This window comes from Perna viridis, chromosome 9 (genome assembly GCF_037379345.1).
Source record: "Perna viridis isolate PV_CMFRI_1.1 ecotype Kerala chromosome 9, ASM3737934v1, whole genome shotgun sequence".
Lineage (NCBI taxonomy): Eukaryota > Metazoa > Mollusca > Bivalvia > Mytilida > Mytilidae > Perna > Perna viridis.
In genome coordinates, this window is record NC_142453.1 from 24,889,988 (window position 1) to 24,905,886 (window position 15,899).

The 15,899-nt window shown below is 31.9% G+C and overlaps 1 protein-coding gene across 5 annotated transcripts in view; it reads left to right on the top strand.

Annotated features, from left to right (window-relative positions):
- Positions 1-15,899, top strand: part of LOC148607477 (kinesin-like protein KIF12) — a 70,844-nt gene that overhangs the window by 18,085 nt on the left and 36,860 nt on the right. For 3 of the 5 annotated variants that reach the window (XM_088547121.1, XM_088547120.1, XM_088547117.1), the window contains 6 exons: positions 3,878-3,958; positions 5,684-5,762; positions 6,039-6,160; positions 8,087-8,162; positions 8,775-8,792; positions 14,329-14,355. In XM_088547121.1, coding sequence (XP_088403247.1) covers positions 3,878-3,958; positions 5,684-5,762; positions 6,039-6,160; positions 8,087-8,162; positions 8,775-8,792; positions 14,329-14,355 — 403 coding nt within the window. The remainder of the gene's footprint in view (positions 1-3,877; positions 3,959-5,683; positions 5,763-6,038; positions 6,161-8,086; positions 8,163-8,774; positions 8,793-14,328; positions 14,356-15,899) is intronic. The other 2 variants (XM_088547118.1, XM_088547119.1) reach the window with 2 other exon arrangements.

Genomic DNA, 15,899 nt, shown 5'->3' on the forward strand with positions numbered 1-15,899 from the left:
CAAGGTAAAACAGGGAGTACGTTCCATTGTTTCCGTAGCGGGAGAGGATACATTCAGAGCTAGTCATTGTTGACGTTAGGCATACATTGGTGATGCTCCACATTTCTTTGAAAATGCCTTGAACCGCCTTTAATGTCATTTAAGGTCGTGGATTAACATATTTTGAAAATGGTGGTTCCAGATAAAAGGGTTAGAGGCTATATTTACTTATTTTTGCCAAAAATTTGCACAAAATAAAACCAAATTTCCACGTAAAGAGTAGGATCATACCACCGGACCCCTCCCATGGACCAGTCACTGAATATTGATGATTATACTGTACGTCTTCATGCGTTCATTTTTTGCGTGGAACTGTATTGTTGCGTTAAATGTTTAGCCCCTTGCTGAGGACTACAAGTGCACGTGACACTCTGTCTACTCTATATAACTGGAAAATAGCTTTGATAATGGAATACATACTCTGAAACATTTTTGGATTGTTTTATCTACTAGTATCTATTTAAGGTTCTGTCCTCTCTTTACTAACGAGTCGAACGATATCGACATAGTTAGCTTGCACAGGTTTTAGTCAGAAATTAACAAGGTGCCTGGAGCACTTTTGTATCACAGTAGTATACCTCAGTCTGAAAGGATGTATGTAGTAAATATGTTTCCTGGAGACTTTATTATCCGTTTCTTTTTATTATGATCATTTCAATAGTAAGCTTTAGAAACAAAACACTAGAATCGATCAAGGATCAATTGAATATTAAAGTTTTATGAGTTTTATAGGGTTGTAGTAATTTCAACCTGCTTTAATAGTGGACCGTCATGAAGAGGTCGTATTTATCACAATGTTGATATTGAAATTTTATAGTTTCTGTGATTTTCGTTCATTTATGTTATATATAAGTGTCATAATGATACATAAGGCAATAAACACGAACAAGAATTCTTAGTAATTTGCTTTATATGTACGAAATACTGGAAAATTTGACATCGAGGAATCGTTTAAAATTATTCTGTCAGAAACGTCAAATGTGACTTGTGTTTTGAAAAAAAAAGGTAATTTTCTTCCAAGAATAGCGTTTGCTAATGTAGCATGATTTTTATTGGGTTTTTGTTTTGAAAACCTATGAACTCCCTTGAAAATGTGGTCGCACTTCCACCACAAACCTAGTTACGTAAACGGGCATCAAACAGTTATGATGCCATGTGTCAAGCAATATTTGTTAAAATGACCTCTTTTCTACTACAAGGGAGCTCAGATGAGAATTTAATCTAAAACTTTAGAATGGTCGGTTCATTCCGTCGCAAACCATTAATAATGTACAGTTTTCGGAAAGTCTTGTCATATTTTTAAGTCATGTTTTAGGGAAAACTGGAAGTACGAAAAACAAGCGTATTCTCTTATTCCCTGGTAAATGAGCTGAGCGAAAAAGTTCTCTCTAAGAACAAAAAATAAAGAGTTCGTTCTAATTAGTCTTTCGATATTAAGTTATTTTTTATGGTTTCGTTTCTTGATGATAATGTATAAAATCCTTCACGGGTCTCTTCGTTCATTAGGCAAGGTTCTGGTGCTTAAACTCATCACGACTATCTTGTAAAGGTGATTACAGACAAAATACTTTATTGATTAAGCTGACAAAGGAGTTTTTGAACCTATAATACATTATGTAGAAATTTCATTTTATATTTTTATCTTCTATAAACCAAAGTCATAAAAATACATCTGGCTAAGAAGGGGAGCCGGAAGCTGTATCATGAATTCCGTAATATTGTCAGAGAGTAGGATCTCGTCAACTATACTTGTAATGTGGATATTCGATTCAACAGTTAATAATTATATATAGCAGTGGCTTGCCTTTGTTTGAAGGTCCACTCAATATGCATACACAATACAGACACTGTCATCTGTAGAACTCGGTGAACACTGCATGGTGTGGATTGTATTTCTGCGTATTTATTTTTGGTTCGGTCAAAAGGCCATGCAATTAACCGAAATAAAATTTACATGTGAATCTAAAATATAACCGTATACACGAGAGAAAAGGTGGTTTGGCCTATATATTGAGCTTATAGGGAACACCATGTAAAAAATTGTTTCAATTTTTTGTCATTCTTCTCCAACAATTGTATGATTCGACGTGTGATTGAACTTTTGCAAAAGAATTTGTTTTGTTGGCACTTTCAAAGCGAAAACATCCTTAACAATAAATCAATGACGTATTTTTACAGGCACTTGATACTTATCTGTTACTTTCTTTTTTCTACTTGGCCTAATCCAGTAAATGGTATGAAATTAATGCTTGCCATATACAAAAAAAGTTCTATATAAGATTTAATTTTAGATTAAAAACGATTAGTCAAGTATTGACTATAGATTTTTGGATTTATTAGAAGTATTGAAGTAATTCATTCATTTTAATTACAATATATTTATGTTGAAGGAATAATATTTTGAAAATATATTTTACGTGTTTTTGAAAGATTCTTCTTTATAATGAAATACTATTGGTTCTAAATTGGAGCGGAATGTGTTTGAAATATTTGGAATTCGTGACATAAGAATACAATGTCATCGAAATCTGACATTAAAAGACAAAAGTCATTGCCTAAAACAACACCAAAGCCAAAGTTTCAGAAAGATATTTCAGTCCCAGGGTCAAACTCGAACTCACCCCGTCGAGATGCATCGCCGACGAAAGATCCCGATACGACAAGGTCTTCTAACGGAGGATCTTCAACTCGAACGTCGGCAGCACCGACGCCGTCGAGTCTATATGTGATAAATGAAGGACATAACCATGTAAACAACGACGATCATTATATCGAGATACCTGACGACTGCAATGAAGGATACAACTCAAGAATGTCCGTGGAAACCCTCGACGACGTCGAACTTCCGTCGTCACTCAAATTTAATCGAAATTCGGGAAGTGTTAAGAAAGTGCGATTTACTTTGAACGGTGAAGCCTGGTAGGTGCTTCTATTTGGTTCAATACCCGTCGAGGATGTTTATCTTCAATAGAGCAGTTGGTCAAAAGGCTTAAGGTGGGGAATATCGGGTGTAATGCCCGCATGTAATGTGTGGATGTGAAAATCGGGTTAATGTAAATGGTCACTCAGTTAATGTACTTTATCGAAGACTCACATTCTGTTTACTCGATATCGGCGAAGTCGGTCTGTTGTGCTATGATGGTCGTTCAAAATCTTTATGTAGATGACCTTAGTTAGACTGAGCTTTTTTTGTCCTAAATTGAAATATAAAAAGCAAAAAAGCATTGAATGTAGTGTCGCGATTTTAGTAACACACGGAATTCATTTCAATTGTCCATTAGCAGGACAATATCTAAAGGCTGGACAAGTTCGATTTGCGTTATTACCGATTTAGGTTGTATACAGTAACCCATACCGCCGGCTATTATACTATCTAAATGTGGCGATGACTTTTCGGCTTGAACTACACAACAATTACATGTATGATTTCTATTTTAAATGCTCACTTAAAAAATTCCGAATTGAGAAAAAAGACTGAAATCTCGTACTTGTCAGTACATTTGCGCCAGTTTTATTTGAAATCGACAATGTACATGCATGATCAATAAACCTATACTGTACAATGTTTCATTATCATAAATGTTTCGCTAGTTTCAACTAATTCAATAGTAATCTGGTCCTGAAGTTTGGATTCCGAGTTACATTTTCGTCCAATTACATGGTATTTGTTCATAGTCTATGGTGCACCAGACGAGGTACCTGGCTCTTCCAAACTTGTAAAAATGATTTGCAAAAACGCTTACGATACAATTCAGATACTAATGTAGTTCAAGCTCATACTTCTACGTTTGGCCATATCGTTATATTTATCATTTTTATAATCTTGCTTTATTTTCAGGAGTTCGACAACTTTGTCTTCAACAGCACCAACTGAGAACTCTGGTGATGATTTAGACGACCATATTAATGTAGTGCTAAGGTAAGAACATGTTTTAGGACACGCCTTAACATATTTACATGTGCAGTCAAAAGGTAATTGGTCTACAAGAAGGGTCCATGCCACCTAACAAGAAATGTCTTCAAAACGTGCTACCATTTTTTTTGTTGCTTTTTTTTTGTTTTATGTTCTTTTTTTCTATCTTATTTTTTGTGGTCCATCCATGACCGGTATCTGTCTGTAGTTTACAAATATGCAGGTAGGGTTCTATAAGCAAAGGCAAAGTATGATTCAGGCGAATTGAATAAGGTAGTTTCACGTACATGTAGAAACAAACTAAAAGTTTTTTTTTTCATTTTGTGTTTTTTTTTCTTCGAAGTTCACATGTACTCTTCAAAGAAGTTAAGATTTACAAGTGTTTTATTTTGTTTTAAACGATCAAAAAGTAAGCGAATTTTATGGGCACAAGATGATTGAATCGGTGCAAAGTTCTCAATGTTTCTCCCTCCTCATAGGAGGTTGGTGTACACAACAATCTACGATTTTGAATTACTCTTTAATCTTGAAGTGCAGCAATCATTGAGACCAAATCTTTAGGCGTAGTTAAATAATTTAAGTGTCATCGAGACAATAAAGATTTGGACATTTTATCAAAATTGTGTGTATCTAAAGGCTCTGCTTTGATATGAATGTTTGAAAGACACTCAAAATCATATTTAGTGTATCGTTCAGGGCTTAAATCTTTGGAAGTTTAAAAAACTGCTATTGTGATGCCTTACTTTGACATGCTAAGTGGCAGATAAATTTTATCAAACCTGATGTAAATGTTGTGAATTTCCTTAATATGAAATCCATTTACAAACAGCTTTTGAAATAATAAGATTTCTAATTGTGTACTTAGGTAAAATAAATATCTTTACCTGCTGAGTTGCCACATGCAGTGCAAATCATCTATCAGAAAAGACAATAAAAATTCGATGTAATAGTTTATTGTTTTCGGATGTTTCCTTATCCGTCCCAACATCAACTCTAAATTTATTTTATATGTTTCCGGTTGTCTATTTCATGGTGCGAAGCAGGACTTTTATTATTAAATGACGTTATAGTACTAAAGTTAAGTAATAGTTAGAAAGGGCAATGTGAATGAAACTACCGTAGCTTTCTAAAACAGTCTTTAAAAGAAAATTAAATGTATGTCACTGTTAGGCCTAAAAAAATACCCGTGTTTCTTTAAACGTACTCCAGCAGTGGTAGAGGTTGTCTGACAAGCTTTTTTCTGACTTGGTACCATCGTAACGGGGTATGGACGAATAGAATTCCAACCTCTTACGTTGTAGGTTTATCGTTAACCCTACTGACCCTATTTTTTGTTCATACCCTATAAAGTTTTTTGGCTTTTTTTAGTCCGATGTATCTGCAACACAAACAGGTTAAAATATTTCAAAAAAAATTTAGAAGTTTTGCCTACCTCCCTACCCTAATAGTTTTTAAGAACATGTCAGTGGAAACACTGTATTTTTTCTGGCCTTAACATTAATGGATCAGCATCCTTCAGTAACCTTCGTTTCCTTGATTACTCTTTCAATGAGTTGTGACCCATCTCCAAAAGGAGTAATATGTACCAAGAATTGGTACATATCTTGTCCTAAAATATGGCACCCAAATGAATCACAGTTCAGCTAACAGGTTCACCTGGATGCCATGTTTAATGTTGCCCTTGTTTATTTTTTATTTTCTGCTACTATACAATATGCTTTTTGTTTACAGAGTAAGACCAGCCAATGGCCAAGAGAAAGACAGAAATGACCAATTGGTCACAACGTTCCATGGAGAGGGCAGAGTGGAGGTAATAAGAATTGTTCTGAGGGGATATTAAATGCACCCAATATTATATTTTATGATATTAGACACTACTTTTAGTGTAATGAATAGATAAATAATAATAACAGTTTCTTGTAATTATGTATTGCATCTTCCATCATAAAAAAATAAAATTGTTGACCCATAATTTTCTTGGTAGGGTCAGAAATGGAAAAAGCAGTCGATGAATTAATTTAATCTTATTTCTCAACATTAACTGTTACTGTGACTGCTAAAATATACAAGTAATGTTTCGTTACAGGTTGACCATCCCTCTGTTAATCGTGCCTTCGTCTATAATGTTGTCTTTGAACCTGAAGCATCTCAAGAGGATGTGTTTGAACACTCAGGAGTGAAGAAACTTATAGATATGTCTATAAATGGGTAAGCTGAAATTATTGTTGGTTTATTTCAATATTGAATCTTGGCCTTGGTCGTTAAAGGACCAATGCATCTGTTAGAATGTAAGGTCCAAGAAAGGTTGAATTTAAAAACAAATTAACGTTCTCACAGTAAAAAAAATAATCCTTTTTTATAGGTCTTCACCATTGATGGAAGGTCCAAATCCTTGGTAATTGTAGTAGAGGTCTTCAATGTAACAAGTCATGAACCGAGGATTCTTTCTAATTTGAAAACATAGATCCATTCATGGAGCTTAAACTTTGTTCCTTCTTAGAAAACATAATTTTTTGAAAGTCAGGCTTGAACTGCTTGTGTTAATGATGTTCATGCTTGTAATAGGTCTATGAATATCTAATTTGAATACTGTAAATGTATTAATTTTCATGGTTGCTTATCTTTGCAGATTCTCATAAGTGAACATAATTGCGAATATCAGTTTTCACAGGTTTAGAAAATTATTTCAGCTAGAAGGTGTCAAAATCCAATTCCGCATTTACTATTTTTCTTGTCCTCTGCAAAAACAGGGAAAAATTAGTATACCTTTAAAATTACTACATTTGCAGTACTTGGATGCACTCATAGAGCCCAAATTTAGTTTGATACAGACTTTTCCTTACAAAACTATTCTGAAATTTATACCATGTCTACTTTAAAGGCACATGCTAAGCATGTTACTGCTCATGTTAATGATGTTATCCCTGTAATATATATGGTTTCTACGTTTAATTTGTAACTCTATAATGAAAAAATTTACTGTTCTGAATTCTGAGTAATTTACTCAAGTAAAAATTTCAACACTAAAGACATTTGGTTGATAGGCTCTAAATTGAATATTAAATCATTTGTATGAATAATTAAAATTTAGATAGGATTCAAAGATAACTCTTCAGTACTCATAATTAAACTTTATAGGAAAGAATAGACGACAATCTGTAGTAAACATTTAGTTCCCTAGACGTAGATACTGATCTATTGTAAAATTTAAAGTGTGTATCATCAATGTTTTGAGATTACGCCAGGTGTCTTTTAAGTTTTCATCTGTGACAATTTTGAAATGAATAGATGTTTAAATTGATTTGTTTTTATCCACTAGTGTACATCAACACTTAGTTTTGTGTGTATTGGACTTTTTTGTTACCTTTAAATAATTGACTAGTCTTGTATTTTATTTGGTTTTTTTCCCCTTGATAATACTTTTTATGCAATTTTGAATTCCTTCTGCAAAGTTAAGCAAAATTGCTACAGGGTGCACTTTTTTTTTAAAATTTAGTCTTTGTAGCCTACTTTTAAGCTCTGTTTTATGTTTTACTTATCCATTGAATGAAACATGAAATCCAAAACTGCTTTAGTTTCCGAAGGTTTCACATAGAATTACAAAATGTGTTGTTGTAATAAAAAAAATATTAATGCAATTTAAATAATAATCTCTGTAGGTTTTAGTTAAATTTTGAACTTCTAACTTTGGAATTAATCAGTCTAATGGAAATATGATGGTGCAAGGGTAATGACCAAGAAATTTTGAGTCAGTCTGGCTCATTTTTGAATTTTTGAAAGTGTTTGACAAAATGGCCAATGAATAAATCAGAAATCTTTCCATTGTATTTGATTTGTAAGTCTTTGTTTGGTTCTATGGATGTATGTACTTGCATTGCTAAATGTTTAGTAAAAAGATATTTCTGCTCCAGATCAATTCCATTGTCCATACACTCAGATATCATTGTAACAGGTTTCTTCCTTCATAAGCATCTGTACTTGCTGTCTGTACTAAGTCAGGACTATTGGGATACCAGATGTTCCGATGGTGTAATATCTATTTTGCCAGATTTATTTTGAACTTGACTTGATTATGAATTGGATTAGTGTTCAGTAATTCTGTTGTTACCCTTATTTCTATCATTCATTTTTCAGGTATGCTTGTACAGCATTTGCCTTTGGACAGACAGGGTCTGGCAAGACCCACACAATGACTGGACCTCCTCAACAGGTATGAATAATAAAAGCTAATTTTTTTTCATATTTTTTTAATGTAATTTGTAATAATTAGTGTTTCGCTTTCTTCATAAAATAATATTTCTATTTCTGAAGAAGCATCATCATTTAAATTCATTAACAATTATACATACTAATTAATTAATTAAATTGTTGTAGTGTGGTTTTGTAATTAATAGTCATATTTTGAAAATAGTTCCATTGTTCAGTCATAATTACTGCTTTGAATCATGTTATAGGATAAGTCAAACATTTTTGAACAAAATTGTTTAACAAATCTGCAATATGAATGTACGGAGCAAGTTTTCTGTATATGTTTTGTTGAGAAAATCATTAAACTTATAGATAAAATGTTAAAGATGATGGAGAAACAGATATCCCCATTTTTTATAATATAAAAAAAATTATATCTATATATATATTTTTTCAAAAATGATTACTGAAAACCAGTAGAATAGATCTTAAATGTATGTTTTAAGATATTTTACAAGAAACCAAAATAAATAAAAAAAAGGAGATTACATTTTTGTAAAAGAAATTGTCACTTTGAATATTATACAATATATACGTAAATTAATATTTTCATTACTATGTTAAAAAATTAAAGAAGGAAGATCAGATTTTGGTAAGTCTAAAACACTGAACATGCTGGTGGTACCCATACGTCCTCAAATGTTATGAACTGAGAAGTTCTAAGTTGTAAAGGATTGCTGTTCACACTGGGTAAAATCTAGCTTTTTGATGATCAATTTTATTTTTCTGATAGTTCTAAATGTAAAAGTATCAGTCCACCTAAGAATTATGTAAGGGTAATTCTTTGGTTTAATGGTCATATCTTTTACCCCCCCCCACTTTTTATCATAATTCTTTTTTTTAGAAATTCACTAAAGATTTCAATATAATCTTTTTTTTTGCAGTGACAGGGAAATATCCATTGAATACCTTACTAGTTTTTAAGGGGAAATAACTCTTATTTTGCAAGCCTATTCAGTATAACACTCTTCTCAGATAAATTACACTAGAATACTTCATTTGAAAAATAAGTCTATTCTATCAAAGCTTAGTAACCTTATAGAAAAATATGTACAAGTATCCTTTTTTTCAATAAATCACTTTATTCTATGTTTGCCTAATTCTTAGGTGGACAGCTAGTTAATTATTTCTTAACTTTAATTAAAAAAATGTTTTGCCAATTTATTTCAAGCTATCTTTTAATCATCATTTACTGTTAGAAACTGAAATGTCATATACAGAAAGTTAGATTTTACCTGAAATAGTTCACGTAGTACATTACTCAACCATGAATAAAAGAAAGTGTTTCTTACAGAAGAAATTTATGTTTAAACAAAAAGATTGATAGAAAGGATTTTCGAGGTACAACCTGTTATAAAGTACAAGTATTGAGTAATTTGCCACAGACACAACAATGCATGAAACATCACATTAAATTTAAGTAAAGTATCTGCACCTTTTATAAGTAAGCACAGTCATCAGTTTATTCTGGAGTAGGTTAAGTTTCAGAATATAAACTCATCTATTCATTTCTTTATTTCACCAATATTTGCATGAAAATTCACAGATTATGAATAGGGAATTATGGGTATGTTATTAAAATTGCATGTTCCTTTGACACAGATGCATGCAACTGTTTGATTAATATATTCACTTTCAGGAGAAGTTTTTTGAAGAAGTGTGATTGCTCTATTTTCTGTCTGTCTGTCTGTATGTCCATTTGACTACATGATGAATGTAATGCCTCTTTTGCATATACTTGTGTAAATCAGTAAAGCCTCAGGGTTAGTTTGTATTGTTTATTTTATCGATAGGTCTTGTAATGATAAAAATATGTATAAACATTCATCTTGGAATAAACTTCAAAATTTTATTTCCTATTTATCTAAGAAGTGTCCAGATGGACATTACACTGGTACCTTGTTTTTGTCCCATACTTTACACTTTTAATCCAGTGTCACAAAAGGATTTCATGGATTAGTGATAATCTTATTTTGAATCTATATTATAACCCAGAGAGATGTTGTGCTTACTAAACAAACCTTGAGAAGCATGTTTCCTGGGTTGTTAAGTACAGTTTGGTTATGTCCATATTATTATGTATAAAAGTTTCATTCTCGTTCAAAAAGAAAGCAAATTTGAAACTTGTCCTGAAATGAAACATAAACTTGCTTATGTATAATTAGAAAGTTATGACTATTTAATTTACTTACATGAATTCAAGAAATAAATTTTTTTTATTTGAATGTAATTAACTCCTAATTAAATCAATTAAATATCCACTGACCAAATTAGTTTTCACTGGTAAAAGGCTAGAGGACCAGTGCAATCGTTGGACACTAACTTACAATTATTTCATTTATTATTAAAGCAATGGAACAATTTTTCATATCACTCAATTCATCTGTCACATGTGGAGCCATAAATTAATTGGGAATTTCAAATATCTACATTTTGCTAGTCCATTTTATAAATATACCTGTAGACTTGCTTTGTTAAATAATATGACTGAATTTTATTTTTGTTTCAACATCAGTTGTGCCTTTATAAAAAGGGTTTAAACATGCCTACAACATTGGAATTTTGCATCTGTGAACCTTGTCCTTGAGGTGAACCCACAAAGCTACTGTATAGATCATAAGTTAGATGAACTAACAGGAGTTTCATAATATGAAAAGGAAAGTACATAACAAAGAAACAAGCCAGGATCTCGCTGTGAATGTTTGATAAGCTTTTAGTTCTATAAAATTTATCACAATAGAATTTGATGAAACTTTGAAGGTATTGTTTGGCTACCTTAACCTGGAGTGAACTCAGATTGGGTAGAATTATCCCACATTATGAGGTGAATACTTTGTTCTTTTCAATGATTTTACGGTTACTTTCCGATTATTTCCTGTCTCTAGGTTTTCCTTTGATCGTTAATTGTTACTTTGTAAATAGTTCTTGTTACGATTTTTAAATGTCCCTTACAAACATGCATCATTTTCCCCTCGTGATTTTCCGATGCAATGTTTACTTGTAAACAAATCTGACTTTTAAAGTACATGGAATTAACTGTTTCTTATGAATAGTGATTATAATCGAGTTACAAATGATGTTATGTGAACCAAGCCAAATGATCTCCATTACCCTTGAATGCAATTAAACTAGAGCTAGTCCATTTAAGTACAGGCTGTCCTAACAATCATGCAGATAGAAAAGTTGATACAAAAATAAATTACCAACTAAAATATTTAACAATCTATTTTTTAAATAAAATAACAATACTGTTAAAGTACTGTTGTTCGTGGGGTACCAATTTTTGTGGTTTTTGAGGGTAGATCAAACCACAAAATTTGGTTAACAACAAATAGTAGATTTCCATTGATGTGTATACTGAAAACCTCAAAACCACAAATTCAAGAATCCATGAACTTCAGTGTTAGAAACTTAATTTTTGGTCAACATAGACCCGTCATGATTTTATGAAGACTCCATTGTACATTTCAAAGGAAACTGTGCCAATTTCAACATAGACCTGCTTGATTATACATAGATTCGGTCCGTAGGTCTACTGTTAATTTCTTTCAGTGGAACTTGTGTTTCTTCCCTGATCCACAAAAATTCAGGCACTGCCTATGTTGCCTTGGTTCATATAGTGTAGTGGTATAGGTAAAGGCAAAAACATGAAGGAATATATCTAGTCAGATCAATATTGTAGTTCGAAAAAAGCATAAAGTTCCATCAAGCACTTACGACGTTACATGGTTACAATAAAGCGTGATACATACTGTGCGTCGTCTATGTACTGTGGAGTTCTCAACAGTTCATGGTGTAGAAAAAGCCTTCCAAAGAAGCCATGTTTTTCAGGTCTATATATGCTATTATTTTTGCATAATAGTAGTCCTTCCTGTATAAATATCTGTGTTTTTGAGAAAACAATACAATAATATCCTACACAAGACAGCCAAATCAAGAACAGGATTTCTTTTGTAAATTGCTGAATTACACAATCTATAAGATTTCTCACTCAAAAGTGAAATATTGGAAAAACAAGCTAAGAATGGGTTATGTTTCTGAATGAAAAATAAAAGTGAATTTTGTGGGTTTTTGGCATACACGAATTACCAGTATGGTTTTAAGACTTGTACATGAGAAAGTTGACAAACATAGAATTATCACTATCTGCATGATTCCTAGGTAAACCTGTACTAAGATATGATTTAAAATTTCAAAATTTTTAATCCCATTATGTAAAAGATACACATTTATCTGAACTTGTAGAGTTACACAAAACAAAGGGATTGATTGAGATGACTTAGACCCTAGTTTAAAGAAGCATGTTTTTGAAATACTGCCAAGTATAGTCATCTTGTATGACAATGCAGTAAATCTTTTGATTTGCATTTAAGACATGAAATTTCAGTTTGTTCTAAAATTAAATCAAGATTTTGTGGAATAATTTTACCACATAGAGATTTTAAATTGCTTTTGGTAGAGTTCTATTTACTTATACTTTTCCATATTTCATTCAAGAAAAAAACACATGGCACACAATTTCAATTTAAGATACTGTTATTTTGAATGCCACTGAATTATCAGTATTTGCCCCAATCGAGAAACAGAATTGCAATCAGATGACTGTCTCTTAAGTCAAAGGGCAAAAAGCAAAACTATACCGACTGCATCTGAAAAAAATTACCTGTAAAGTACATTGTTAGGAACACAATTACTACTGCCAAGTAATGTGTATCAATTACCACAGTTTTGACTGGTAATGGCAGTAACATGCAAAGAATTTTAAATGTGGGGAAAGAATTTTAATCATTTTTTGGTGACCTTCCCAATTATGCCAATTTTTTACACTTTGGTCTAGGTCAATTTTTGCAACAGTGAATAACCTATTTTTGTAACCTTAAAGCATATTTTACTGTGTACCATTCAGGTCAAACTTGTTATCGATTTAGTAACAGAACTAATTATTGACTAAACTATTCAATGTAACTTAAGACAATTTACTTCTGAAGGTAAAAAAACATAGTTAGATCTCTAATTAAGAAAATTGTTTCCTTAATGGAGTTCATGTTACCCCCACCAAGTTTGAAATTTAAGACATGAAGCTGTGTAATTGTAGGAAGTCAAAACATTTTCTTTGATAGCATTGGAAAGTTTATTCCTTTTATCTTAGATCAGGACTCAGTATTCTGTTTAGCCCTCAGACTGTTGCTATAATTATAAAGCCCTACCTAATTAAGTGCCAGAGTCTGATAGAATCAGTTAAAACTAAATACTACTGTTAATGAATCATGCTTAGAAAAAACACATAAATTTGACAATGTGGATACATAGTTATTGGTCTATTGGAGATGAATTGACAATTCATTTGTCACAGAAGTGTCATAGGATGCTGAAAAGCGAGTTCAAAATTTTAATAGAATGATACAGGAAAAGTCAGTTATCTCCCTTTCATGATGAAATTACAATGCACTTCATATGATTGCCTCCTAAAGTTACTGACACTTAAAAAAGAAATGAATGCCATTTCTGCATTTCAAATGACATTTTGAATAATATTTCATGGAAAGAAATATGTGTTTGTTCATCATGATTCACCTGCTGCCTGATTCTTATAGAGAATAACACTTGATAGCTCTTCAAAACTCCTTTAGACTGGTAAGAAGTTTGCCAGGGTTCAAAGTTGCATTCAAGAAAACAAGGTCATGGACTTTTTCTTAAGTTTGAAATCAATGGTCCACTCCAGAAAACTATATCAATGAAAATGTTTGAGCATTGACCAGGTAAAATGAAATTTCAAAGGTCCTAGGTTGCAGAAATTGAGGATCCCAGACATCAGTCCACTAATTTTTTGGACCCCTGGTTTGCAAAGACCAAGGAAATATGAGTAGCATATTAGTGTCAGACTAATTATGGTGATTCATAGAAGAATATGGTGTGGACTGCACGTGTAATTGGATAGAACAATATTTAATGACTGTCCTTAGAATTCAGGGGTGTTAAATAGCCATCATCTAAGTAATGTTTCTGGATTTTCATTGTTTGAAACTTTAATTTTAGACCTCAGATTTGTTTGGCATCAGCACAAAATGTATTTGTTTTCATTGTAACATTTTTGTTTTCATGCTTTCTAATCTTGCCTTGATTTTCAGCTGCCAGGAACAGAAAATGGAGACGAGGTCTGTTAAAAAGTTGCCTCCCTTTAATTCCAACTTCCTGTTTTCATTTTGATTTTTCCTTATGGTAATGGTAAAATTCTGATGAAATTGTTTCATTTTGGAAAGTATAATTATATGTTCTGTAAATATATTTTTATCGGAAATAATACGTAGTTTGGTAAATTTTTAAATTGAGTATTTCTTTTTTTTTTTAATTGTTAAGTTTTACAGTTATCAGTTTCCATTTTCTTTCACTATTTTGCTTTGAAACTTTGGCACCAGTCTTGTCATTTTAATTTTGTTTTGATATTTTTTGCTTTGCTTTTCTTGTTGGCTTAAATACTTATATCACAAAGCAATCTGTTTTTCATTTTCTGATGAATTTCACTCACAACATAGAGTATACCTGCAAAATTTCATTAGAATATGTTTGTCACTCATTAACTCATTAACATGATTTTTACTCACTAGCACTTTCTAACATGGTTTGGCCTATACTTATCACATGTAATGTTTCACACATGTCATAGCCTGGTACCATTCTCAGAAGAGTTTCAATTTGAAAGGGTAAAGAAATGTTTAAATGCATCTAAAATACACCCGAATATCTGAATGGCTTTTACACACTTGTTAACCAGTTTTTGAAAATACCATGTGAACTCATTTTATAGTAACTATACACAAATAATTACAAATTATACCCTACTCTGAAGGCCACAGCTGCTTGATATTTTGACACAAGCTTTACATAGATGTGCCTGTTATCATGGATTTTGAATTCAGGCTTGGATGACTTTGTTTATATTTTGACCGTACACTAAAATTGGTGTACTGAGGTATCACTATTGGGCATTGGATTACACATTTCTTGTTCTAAAAAAATGTTATTTGAATTTTCAGTTCAAATGAATGAATAAAGTTTGAATATTTATTTTTCTACGAAAAAAATGTAATTGTACAAACTTTCCAGTAAATATGTTTTTGGTTAACTTTTCTAATGTGGATGTTTGTGGTGCACAAAGTACTAGAGCCAAGAGTAAAATTATATTAATTTTGACATTTTTTGACAAACTGTTAATATTCGCCAAAATTAGCACCCTGTGAAAACTACACGCTATAAGGAACCATAATCTTGTATAACTAGTCACCTTAAATTGTCCCTAAATATATAAACTTCAATGGGTTTTAAGCCTCAGAAACTACTCCGGCCTTATCCAAACAAATCTCCAGTCCTTAAGAGCATCTCTTTTGGTAGGTTTCAGTACTTTCTGTTGTTTTAGGAAAAAAACTTGTACTTTATGGATTCTTGAATTTTTTGATTACACAGCTCCTATTCTCACAAATGAAAGATAAATTTCCTTGTGATTGGGAACCAAATTTCATGGTTTGCTTAATCCATGGACTACAACTAATTTTCGTGGTTGCTAATTTTCATGGATTCTGTTAAATGAACATATTCGTGGGTATCGATTTTTGCGGTATGAAGAAATAGTAAGCGATATATAGGATTAACAAATCCATTTCACAAATAGTATTTTTCACGGTTTTCTGTGCGAAAATTATTA